Below are 12,335 nucleotides of genomic sequence, written 5' to 3'. Positions count from 1 at the left end.
AAAATACGCTACACACAGCACATGAATAAAACTCCTGTAGGCTCTCAACTTGACACGGAATCTACAATTTTTATTACTGTATTTCCTTTATACCAGGCACCCCCAAACTGCGGCCCTCCAGATGTTTTGGCCTACAACTCCCACGATCCCTAGCTAACAGGACTAGTGGTCAGGGATTATGGGAATTGTAGTCCAAAACATCTGGAGGGCTGAAGTTTGGGGATGCCTGCTTTATACTGTATCCCCTTTCCTCCAAGGAACTCAATGTGGTGTACATAGCCTGAGTCCCAGAAGTTTTACAAATTAAAAAGGGTGATCTGAGCCAGTGAATGGGTGGCTGGATGGCTTTTCCTACAGGATGTTACCATCAATAAACAGGATGCTGGACTTGATGGGCCCCCTTTGGCCTAACACAGCAGCTGGGTTCCTAAGTTCTTATGTCATCATTCTCAAACTTGGTGATTGAGGGAGAACTGCATGTGTTCAGGACACTTTCCCAACTTATGCAAAAAACGCATATATATATAAACCATAGTGTTTGAACATCACACTAGTGGTACCCACCCTTAACTGTAACTGCCACCTAAATCTGAAAATAATTAAATGTAATAAATGTACTCATGTTCTTAGAATTGTAACCCCAATTTATGTTAAGTGCCAAAAATATACTAGGTACTTTATATGAATGAAATGCACAGGGCCCCTTGGTGGCCTTACAATCAGCAGGGTTCCCAAGTAGGTCTGAGCCTCCACATTTAAAAAAAAAGGGGGGGACATTTTAAGATGACTTTTCGAAAATATGCTTTAGTCATTTGTCAACTCGGGCTTGGTGGCATGGGTTAGGAAGCCTGTAAAAATGTCACTGCAGCAATGGCCTTCCAGTGCTTTTGACTGTCTGGAATACGCCCTTGAACTGTGACTGCTGCTTTGCTTGCTAGGGTGGAAGCATGTGTCTGTGTGGAAATTCTGACTTTTACATGGCTTCCCTTCTGTCCAAAGGGAAGAGTCATAACTGTTCCTCCAACCACTTTTGCCTGTGGCCCTGCCCAACACTGGCATACATACAGCCCCTGGAAAGTTGCCCTGTGAGTGAATGTAGACCTTGGACCAGCTGGCTGGGGCTGGTGGGAACAATTATCCAAAACGTCTGAAGGGCACCAGGTTGCCAAAGGCTGTTTGAATCATTTTATCTAAATTGCTTTGTTTTGCCTGAAAAGCCATATAACAACATCGCCTGCCATGTGTTGAATATTCAGCTGGAAATTTCTCAAGCCAGGGACCTGTGATTATTATTTTTCTGCAAAGTGCCCCCAGCCTGCTCTTGACATAGTTAAATTAAGGGCCCTCTCCAAGCTGTTAACCACCAACCTTTTCTTTTGAACAGCCATTTTTTTCATCTAGGAGAAACAGAGCAGCCCCGGTTATATCCTCCTCTAGGAAAGCGGCTCAAGGAAGATCATTCATTCACTCATGGTTAAATAAAACGGTCCAACAAAGCAGCACTAATATAGAGATTTTATTCAACTGTATTGAATTTCTTACAGCACATTGCCTGTCACAAAGCTATTGATCTGATTTTGGAGTTGTTTTTTGCCTGAAGACAGTGACACAAATTCATGAGAGCTGAAAGCAGTTTTGATTAACCATGACTTGGGAGGGTCTTATTCTACTTTTGTTTTCGGATTTTTGTTCAACATCTGTGCAAATGAGTTGGAACCAAACCTGAACTCTTCCTCCTACTTCCATCACTTCACATGGACAAAGGTCAGAATATGGCAAAATCGTAGATCCCACCTTTTAGCAATATGAGGTGTATGGTGGGTTTTTTGTTGGTTTTTTTTTTTTTTTTTTGCTCCTTGAAAGAGGCCACAGGGCAACTCAAGGAGATCCAGTGTCAGGATGATGCTGGCTTTTAGGCTTATGACCAAAAGCATGCTGAAATGTGGAAGAAAGAATAAGGTAGACAGAACCACTAACTTCACTGAAAGTTTTTATATATATAAATCAGCCAGGAATAGACTGCTGGCAAGAATGCAATCTGAGTGTGGAGGGGGCAGTATTTTTGCATTCTTGAGACAAGATGTCTCAAGACCCAGCCAAGATGTCTCAAGACCCAGCCTATTTGTGGAGCATCTGAGAGCTCTCGGACCAGCAGGAAGAAACCCTCACAACCCTGTTCACTCTACAACACCGCCCCCCCCCTGCAGATGCACTACACTTCAGGATAAAGTGATCATGAACATTGCGCTCATGAAAAGCTGTGGAAATGTTGGCCGCATCTCACTCCCCTTTTGTAAAGCATGTAAGTACTCGTTTGGATGGAAGAGAAAGTATTAGGGAAAAGTAATTGATACAGTCACTGAAGTGGAGCATCTATAAATCAAGAGACATTTCCAACAGGGGGGTTTATTGACGTCAGAATGAGCTGGAGAGCAGTTTTGTGAAGGTGGTGGTGGTGATGATGATGGCCTTTTATACTGCCCCTTGCAACTTCTTGAGTGACAGGAACAGGAAGTCCCTGTCTGCAAGTGTTCACCGCCTCCCATTTGTGAAATTGGCATTCTTCCCTCCCACCCCACCCCACCCCCCACTTTTGTTCTCCAGACTACAGTTTTTAAGTGCAGAGAGAAATAACATTAGCAGCATTTTGGACTGAAACCCTCAAGCACACTATAAACAGCACATTCCAGGAGGTAAAGAAAACCTACACAGACTGCCCCCTCCAGGCACCAGGTTTTCAGGATACAGAGCAACCAGAAATAGACACAAGTGCAGCAATAAGGAGTGGAGGAGAATGACACACTGTGGTGTAGATAGAGGGAGGCTTGAGGTGTCTCCTGCGAAGACGCTAGGCGGGAACTGACCGCCCAAAACCCACAGAGGGCAGGAAGTGTATAGCAAGCCAAACTTAACTGCTTTCCACAAGCAACAGCCCAGCTGCCGGGGCAAAGAGTCTTACTCCCTGAAGGGACACAGGGAAGGGACAGAGAGAGATGCTCTGCTTAGTGTGGAAGTCCCCCGTCCCCCCAGCTCCTGCTCTTTGTACTAGTGCTGGCCTTGAGCCACTCAGGGAAGTGGTTGGCAAGCCGAACACAACTGAGACGTGACAGACACAGCCAGAGTGAGCTCCTGCAGATGTACAACTCTGAGGCTGCAGTCGTCTTCTTCCTTGCACAAGTCAACCTGCCTGCCTTTGTGAGGTGGGGGAGAAGAGGGTCTGGTTCTGATCATACCTTCCTATTGCTTTTGGGAACAAGGCAGTTGTAATCTGCACCACATCCCTCGCCAGCCCTCTGAAGTAAAGACACTGCGGTCTCCGATTTAGCCTCAGGTCTTCAGACCACAAACAGTACCATGAGGTGGGCCATATCACACTCTTTAATCCAATTTCCTCATCTCCAATACACGGGGCACCAAGTGGGGAAAATCGCCAACAGTGCATACAAGGCTTGGTGATCAAGTGCTGCGCTACCGACCTCCTCAGCTGCAGCAGAGGCAGCCCCTCCCCTTTCCTTCCAGTCTGCAAGTTGAAAAGGCCAGGCCTTGACAAGTTTTCCTCTGCTGGCGTTCAGCTAGAAGCGGTGGCAATGGGCTTCTTCAGATGCTGGCTCATAAGTTCCCTGGCACGGGATACCTGGATGTGATCGTAACAGGTGTTGCAGACAAGGACCGGGTCATAGAGCTGCTGATCGGGAATGGGCAGCTTCAGGTGGCAGCAGCTGGCACAGAACACGTTCCCACAATTCCTGGGCAAGGAATAAAAGAACACAAGGACAGCTGTGACCCTGGAGCCAAAGTGGTCTGGTATGGGGAGGATCTTGTCTAAAGAGAAGGGGCTTCTGTTATCTTGTTTGGCACAATAATGGATCAGACAATGCCATCCAAGCAACCCCAGGTATTCTGCTGCACAGTGGTTCTTCAGTAGCCCCTGTGGCCTAAGGAACAGACTCTCCTGTGGGGCCACTGGGAATATAGCATGAATTAACCAGAGCTTCTTACATCTGCTATGCACTACTTTTTGGCTTATAAGTAGGAATGGAAGAGCAGTTGCTTGCAGGGAGTGCCCATAGCTGAGCGGCAGAAGACATGTTTGAATGCAGGAAGTGCCAGGTTCAGTCCTTGGCATCTCAGTGGGGCTGGGAAAGACCTTCAGCTTTATATGTTCACATAAAGCTGGGCTAAAGCACTGACGCCTGATTTAGCCCACAAGTCCTGCTCAGAAACCTTTCATCCCCACTCCCATTTTGTCCTCCCAGCTTTCCATTTCAGCTCTGCTTACAGTGCTCCACTATCTCCTCACAGAATTCCATCTTTGCCCTTTCCATCTTTTTTCCCCTTTCTGTAAGGCTGACGTACCTGTACTTTATATACATTGGGCCAAAAAAAAATCCTAACTACACATGGCAGGGGGTCGCACCAGATGATCCTTTGGTCCCTTCCAACCCTACAGTACTATGATTCTATATACACTGATGGGGTCTGAGGGGAAGAAAAATAAAACAGACAACTGATGAGGAAAAGTCATAGCAGTTGCTAATTGTTACCTGCAGTGGTGCCTGCGTTTGGCTAACCAGAACTCACAGTCACAGTTAAAGCAGTGTGAGGCCATGTGGTCTGGAACCCAGCGAGTGACCTGCAGAGGAAATCACAGTGTGTATCTGTTAGTTAGAAGGATATTCGTATACAGAGTCAGGGAGCAGCATGTACTTGGCACATTTGAAAGCTTTGTTTGAAGTTCTGTGTTTCCAGCACTTCCAGTTTCAGAAAAGTGTTTGACACACAGGAAACAATTCGGAAAGGGGCCACACTGACTGTTTAAGATGGGGGAAAAGGCAAACGATAAAATGAATGTTTTCTCTAGAAATAGGAAGAATGCTGAGTTTTCAAGCATCAGAAAGATGTCAGAGAATAACTGCTCCTTGGAGTAGACTAGCCTTCCCTAACCTGGTGCCCTCCACAAGTTTTGGACTAGTACTCCCATCAGCCCCAGTAAACACAGCCATTGGTCAAAGGTAATAGGAGTTGCAGTCCATAACATATGAAAGACATCCAGTTAGGAAGTCCAAAGTAGACAGTAAGGGGTACTTCTAGACATACAGTTCATTAAACCCTTAATACATCCAGATATAGTGAAATGCAAGAGAGTTTGTAACACCAGATCTAGGACGGGGCAATAGCAGACACACAAAAAAAAATAATGGAAATACTGAGCTTCCCATGTCATGCTAGCCAACTAAGGAGATGCAACAGACCTCAGTTTCCCTTTTATCGACAGGCTCCCAGCTTGCTTCAGATAGACAGTCTTCACTGTGATCAGAGTAGAAGTCCTCATTTTCACTGCCGTCCGATTCCTTGAGGCAGGTCTGCAAGGAAGGCCACAACAGCCATTAGCTAATCTGTTACATACCACACACATTTCCACCTCCCCCTGAAACCTCAGTATCGTCTAATGGTGAGTTGGGAATAATTACTCTCACAGGGGCATCGGAAGCTGCCTTGCATCAGGTCAAGCCAACTGTCCCAACTACCCCAGTATCTACTGTGACGAGTCTTAAGCAGAGGGTTCTTCCCATAATGGCTGCCTGATCTTTTTATAACTGGAATTGCCAGAAATGGAACCTAGGACAGGACTTCGACACACAAATCATGAGCTCCCCCACTGAGCTAAAGACCCTCTTCAACCAACAGAACAGAGGAGTGGGAGACAGTGGGGAATTCTGAAATGCCTCTGTTGGAAAACAAGAAGAGAGGGGGAGACAAAGCGCCCACAAGAGAAGACGCAAGCAAGGAATAAATGATTCTCAGAACTATGTGAATGGAATCTGGCAGCGTGTAGACCTTGTCTGCTCCACCAGAACCTCACAGCATTGTAGCTATGTTCTGCTTGGAACACACTAAGAGACAGAGATGCCTCTGAGGCAGGTGTGTAGTTGATGGCCTTTCAACTCCTCCCATCTACAATTAAATGATTGTGTGCCTTCCCCAGGGGCTGCTGGAGAAACCACACCCACAAGTCGTCACTTACGAAGTCATCTTCATAGTCCATTTGTGGTTCAGCTGGAGGCGGGTAGCAATGGCGGATGTCCAGCCTGAGCTGCAGCTCCCGCACTTGCCTGCGTAGTTGCTCAACCTCCTGCTTGTAGGTGGCCTCGATCTGCCTCAGCCTGTGCTGGATCACGTCTGTGGGGAAGGGGAGGCCATCGTCGTCTAGGTAGAGTGGAGGCACTGGGGAGGGGCTGCTCGGTGGTGCGTGCTTGGAGCCGAGGGCCTGCTTCAGGTGGCAAGGGAGCCACACCTTGCTGGACTTCCCAGCATAGCCTGCGCAGTGGGTTCCGGAGTGGCTGGAGCAGCCAGGGGGCTTTGCACTCTCTTTCAAAGGCCACTGACCACTGAGGCAAAGTCCAGAGGCCCAGAAGTGCCTGCTGCTCAGCCTCTTGTTGCAGCAGCCATAAGAGAGAAGCCGCCGGGGACCCACATCGCCTCCGGGAAGCGACGTCCCCATTCCCTGAAAGCTGTCCCAGCTGGCTCCCAGGAAAGAAAATTCGCTTGTCTGGCTTTGAGAGATCCCTTTCCGCCACAACTCCGGCTGAGTCTTCCCTGTGTGGCTGCCCTCTTCCCCATGCCTGACGCGGCCACTCTTGCTGTCCTCCTCCTCGTTTCGGCATCCAGGAGCATCCTGCCTTGGAACACTCAGAGCTGGTGGAATCCAGCGGGGGCCACCCACTGAAGGCTGGAGGGAGGTGTCAGGGCAGCAGGGCTCTGCAAGGTCCAAGGGGCCATTAGATTCCAAGCCAACATCTTTTGCTTGGTTGCAGAGGAATTTTCCAAGCTGCTCCTCCGTTCCAGTCACGTCCCCCAAAGGCTTCTTCATCTGAGAAGCGTTTTGAGTGGGGCAGGGACCTTCCACTGCTTCTGGACTTGCTCTGCTTACAGTTTCTACCTTGGGAGATACACTGTTTAATTGCTGAGACCCTCTATGGTCTTGTGATGTCTGTGGCTGCTCAATTCTGTTGCTGTCAGAGTTCCCGTCGCTGGCAACAGGCAAGGGGTGCACTTCTTCTTCTTCTTTTTCTTCCTGCTGCTGTGGAGGTACCTGGGGAAGTTCCTCTCCCACACTCTCTTTGCCAGCTGCCGTCTCCTCAGCACCAGAATGCCTGGGCTCCAGACTGATCCTGACATCCTGACAGTGGTTGTTCAGGTTTGGATCGCTTGATGTGCGGGTCAGCAAGCTGCTGGGATCACAGGCAGAAAGAAGATCATCCATGGATCTGGTCTTTGGTAATCTGGAACCACAAAAGGCAATCTTAGGCACTGGAGAGAATGATTGATTTCTCTGCCTGTGGAGGCCCTTGCAGAGCCTGAAACAGGATATGGGTTCACCATGGGCGCAAGCAGCCATGTAGCCAGAGCCTGTCTCCACTACCTGAAAGTCTGCCAAACTAATCTCTGGCCCCACGTCAAGTGTTTATGGCCAATGGAGAAAAACCTAGATATTTTCGGAAGGGCTTCAGAGGTCTCACTGTTTCTAATGGTCTCTTTCTTAGATGTTTATGCTCAGTACACTGCAATTAAGACTGTGTATTTCAGGATGAACAGGTTGAGGGGACCCTCTGAATATCAGCAACCATTTGGATAAGAGGCATTCAATCCTTACAATGCACCTTGGCATTTCAAAACGTATCTTACACAGTCCTTTCTCCAAAGCTTTTAAAAAACCAGTAAAGAAATCACCACATACATAGAAGCATCCTTTCTTGGTGTGTTAGATTTAAATGTCAGGTTCTTGATAAGCACTGACATTAACAACTCTTCCAAGATTTTTAGGACAGCGGGGAATGTCAGAATATACAAGTGGATAATGTGATGGAATACAAAGTAGGTTGAACGCACCAGAACCTTCCCTTGGACAAGGCCCACTGTATTTAGTGGAAACGGAAAATATATGGCAAAATCTGAGCTATGCTCTAGAGCAGGGGTCAGCAATCTTTTTCAGCCGTGGGCCGGTCCACCATCCTCAGACCATGCGGTGGGCCGGACTATATTTTGAAGGGAAAAAATGAATGAATTCCTATGCCCCGCAAATAACCCAGAGATGCATTTTAAATAAAAGCACACAATCTACTCAAGGAAAAACACCAGGCAGGCCCCACAAATAACCCAGAGATGCATTTTAAATAAAAGCACACAATCTACTCAAGGAAAAACACCAGGCAGGCCCCACAAATAACCCAGAGATGCATTTTAAATAAAAGCACACAATCTACTCATGTAAAAACATGCTGATTCCCGGACTGTCCGCGGGCTGGATTGAGAAGGTGATTGGGCTGCATCCGGCCCACGGGCCTGAGGTTGCCTACCCCTGCTCTAGACCTAGCATCATAGAGTTGTAGTGTTTGAAGGGACGCAAAGGGCCATCTGGCCACACCCACAGTTAATCCTTAGAAGCCCTGGTGCAACTCGCAAGACGAGGGTCACTTTATCCTACCTGTCAAGAGACCTGCTGCTAAACTCCTGGCTTTGGGATCCAGAAGGCAGGTAGAGGTCCATGCCCTCTTCTCCAAGGGGGCATGGGGAGGATGCCGGGAGATACACAGCCGTCCAGAGGTGCAGTGCTCGCACATGGCATACGGGGTGCAGCACCTGCCATGTAAGGTGGAGAAGAGCAAGCTCAGTCAGGGCAGGACACCTCCCCCTCCTCTAGCACCAGGGGTGGGAATCCCACTCACCTGTTCGCTACCAGGCATGTAGAGCAGGTTGTGGAAGTTCTTGTTGCCAGCTCTCAAGAGGGACCAGACTGAGCAGGTGCGCTTGGCGATGTTGTGGATCTCGCGCTCACAGGGACTGTTCCCCAGGAAGGTCCCATAAAGGCAGGAGTAGGTGTGCTGCACCAATTTCACCTGGAGGAGATGACAGGAAGGAGTTTGGGTTAAAGCCTGAATGAGCCCATCTCCAGAAGAACTCTTTTCATGCTTCTGTGTTATTAAAAAAAAAAATTATACACTGCAAAGAGTCTCAGGACACTATCTGTAGAAATAAATATATGAGAAATAAATGTTTATAGACTTATATTTGGAAACTACCGGGAATATTCTTGGCCCTGTGCACTTCAGATGCTCATGATCAAAGTATAACTGAAACCAATGACTGGACCTGCCTACCTACTGTCAAGGGCAGGAGAAAGTGTGTTGCATGAAGAAAGGGAAAATTGTGATGTACTATTTTACGCAATGTTGGACTCTTCATTCTCAAATTATTTTTTATTATTAGTATCTGATATTCTTTGATTATTATTTATCCTGTCTTTTCCCCAGACAGGGTTTCAAGGCAGCTTACACAAATGAAAGGAATACAGATAAAATACGAGCAACTAAAAAACATGTAAAAATTATAGTTAAAAGGTAATTAAACTCTAATAGAATCAAAAGAATATAAACATTTAATCTCTTAAAATATAGGTAGTAAAAGAGCACAGCGCTGTTGAAGGCCCTTTCCTGAAAAACCAGTTAGTTCCCAAAGGACTGTTGGAATGGAACAGTCTTCAGCTGCTGGTGGAAGGACAAGGACAGAGTCAGTCTGGCTTCTCTAGGAAGGGAGTTCCAAAGCCTGGGAATTGCCACTGAGAAAGTTCCCTCCCACCAAGCATGCCTGTGAGGGTGGTGGGACTTAGAGAAGGGCCTTCAGGAAACTCTGTAAGCTAGGTGTTTGATTTATTCTAGCCTAAGTATTCTCATGGGGAATGTTTATTTAAATGGATAAGGGCACCAAGTTTCAACGTCCTTGGGGCAATCGCCATTGTGCTAATTCTGCTATGAAAGGGTAAGAATCTCTCTTCCAAACTTCTCTCTCCAACAAAAGCAGGATGCTATACAAATAAAATGATGAATGAATGCATGATTTATTCTTCAAACTAAGCTCTTGTGAGCCATCTTGACTCTCCCATTAGAAAGACCAGCCTGTGATAAAATGATGGGTCTACTGTGATTTGCCCCTCCCTAGGCTGTTACAGGCTCTCTCTTACCAAGAAAGCTTCATTGAACTCAAAAAGGCAGGGAAACTGCTTGAGCAACTGGTGGACAGAATCCAGCCACTGCAGGAAAACGGGGCACTGCTCGTTCTGATCCTCCGCCTTCTCCTGGTGTCCACAGCGATCCCCAAACTTGTGGCCATAATCCAGCCAGTCCGATTCAACCAGCACCTGGAAACCCTGCCAAGAGGAAGGAGAGAAATGTCAGTGTCGAGGCCCACTGGGCAGGCCACAATGAAGGGGCAGGAAGCGTCTAGGGCTGCCAAAGTCATTAATCAGATTGTAACATTCCTCCTCATATCCCCTCACTGGTGTTTCCAGCACAACCCCTTGCTTTAGCTCAGCGGCTATAGTTCAGCAGTAGAGCACCCACAGTAAGTCCCAGGTTCAATCCCCAGTAAGTCCCAAGTTCAGTCCCCTGGATGAGACTCCCTGTTTGAAACTCTGGAGAGCCACCACTGCCAATGGACAATACTGAGGAAGACAGACTAGTGCCCTGACTTGGTGTAAAGCAGCTTCCGACCTTGAAAGTTCTCCACAGCCTTGCCTACCACATTCCTCTGCTCTCCTTTCCATTAGATTGCTTCATGTGATCTTTAGTCCCAGCTTGGCCACCAGAAAATCCCTTGATTCCATATACAACACTATCCATTCTTCCTTGCTGCTTTGTATGCTTGGAACACTTTTCCTGGGCAAATTGTGCAGTGCCTTCTCTCACTCATCAGATCCCAACTCAAAAGTCACCTATTCATTGAACTGTAGAGTTGGGAGCGACACTAAGGGTCATCTGGTCCAACCCCCTGAAATGTAGGAAGTCTAACTCCGTGTTACTATATTTGCCCACTGTATTTGCCCCCTTGCTGTCCTCATCTACCCTTCCCCCACCAGCTTCCTTTTATCTTCCACGTTGTTTGTTTTAGATTGTAAGCTTCTTGAGGGCAGGGTCCTGACTATTCTCATTCTGTAAGGTGCTATGTGCCTATCTAAAAATAAAATGAACAACCATTTATCCGACCAACCTTATATGGCCGATGATGTCCTACTTTCTTGACTAGGTAACACTCCAAAATATATAAAAAAAGAACGCTCTTTTTAATTTCACAGAAAGGCACAAGCTTGTTCCGGAAGAGATAACAAGGTGAAAGTTCACTGCCTCCTGTGGGGGGTTGCCCTATCAGTTGGAAAAAAGAGATGCAGAGGACTTGGGAGAAGCATGAGAATAGGTTGTGCTTTGTCCACTTTGGACTATTATATAAAGAGGCCAAAGCAAGAGAATGCCCCATCCACCCAGGTATGGTTCTCCTGAAAACAGCCCTTTCATCTTATGTTAACAGGCTAAAGAGACTTGATACCTCCATTGTCCGGTAGTAAGGGTCCAGAAGGATCTTTGCCAGGGTGACAATCTGTGGGGTCCTGTCCCAGCCGTCTGAGCAGTGAACCAGCACAGGGCGCCCCTCTCGGTCGACAGCATTGGAGACCAACACAGCTGCCTTCAGCATGACAGAAAGGTGCTGTAGCCATTTGGTGCTCTCCAGAGCCGACAGCCAGCTGGAAAGGGAAACAGGAATGGGAGAACATTAAGCTTCTGACAGATCTAAGGGAGCTGTGGGGAACCTCAGCCGGGGCGGGGGGGAGCAACTGCTCTCCAGGCCCCTCAATTCAGCCCTCACTCTCACCATGCTACCTTCTCCTCCTCAGCTCAGCCACACTCCCTCCAACACAGCCACCCTTCATCACTGGCCCAGCTTCGCTCCCTCCTTGGGTGCTTTTGCCCAACTGGAACATGTCCTCAAACTGGGACCCTGCTTCTGGCTTGCCTGGATGGACTTTCCTGTGTGTTTAAATTAGTGGCTGTTGCATGGCTGGAAGCCGCTGGTGTAGAAAGGGAAGAGCCATATCCATTGCCCTACCCACGTCTGCCTCTGGTCCCAGCCACCACTGGGCTGTGACCCCCGGAATGTGGCTCATAAGGGAATGTGGCGCTCTAGCTGACAACCATCCCTCATCCCTGTCCTATCAGCTGCCTCCATGGCCTGCTTCGTCCAGAAATGCCTCCTCTTCTCTCTCCATCAGTAGCACCCTCATCAGAGCCCACAAAGTTGGTTGGCCACAGGGGTGGGTTTACAGATGCAGGACCAGATTGGCCTTGCATCGGATCCAACAGTCTTGATCTTCTACCCTGCCCCCCCCCCCAACCTACACTCTGAACTGCTATCCTAGCCCACTCCTGCCCTTCCCTGTTCATGCCTCTTGCCTTGCCTGGGTGGAGGATGGAGAGATGTGTGGAAGTGTGTTTAGACACTTGCCTACT

General features: G+C 47.9%; 1 protein-coding gene across 2 annotated transcripts in view; it reads right to left on the bottom strand.

Annotated features, from left to right (window-relative positions):
* Positions 1-1,501: 1,501 nt before the first annotated feature.
* Positions 1,502-12,335, bottom strand: part of MTMR4 (myotubularin related protein 4) — a 48,908-nt gene continuing 38,074 nt past the window's right edge. For both annotated transcript variants that reach the window (XM_035139125.2, XM_035139124.2), the window contains exons 13-20: positions 11,377-11,572; positions 10,019-10,204; positions 8,727-8,897; positions 8,486-8,640; positions 6,026-7,283; positions 5,253-5,363; positions 4,545-4,633; positions 1,502-3,746 (exon numbers count right to left, since the gene is read on the bottom strand). In XM_035139125.2, coding sequence (XP_034995016.2) covers positions 3,569-3,746; positions 4,545-4,633; positions 5,253-5,363; positions 6,026-7,283; positions 8,486-8,640; positions 8,727-8,897; positions 10,019-10,204; positions 11,377-11,572 — 2,344 coding nt within the window. In that variant the 3' untranslated portion in view covers positions 1,502-3,568. The remainder of the gene's footprint in view (positions 3,747-4,544; positions 4,634-5,252; positions 5,364-6,025; positions 7,284-8,485; positions 8,641-8,726; positions 8,898-10,018; positions 10,205-11,376; positions 11,573-12,335) is intronic.

This window comes from Zootoca vivipara, chromosome 15 (genome assembly GCF_963506605.1).
Source record: "Zootoca vivipara chromosome 15, rZooViv1.1, whole genome shotgun sequence".
NCBI classification, from domain to species: Eukaryota; Metazoa; Chordata; class Lepidosauria; order Squamata; family Lacertidae; genus Zootoca; species Zootoca vivipara.
The sequence above is the reverse complement of the archived record's forward strand: the minus strand, read 5'-3'. Positions and strand labels throughout refer to the sequence as shown.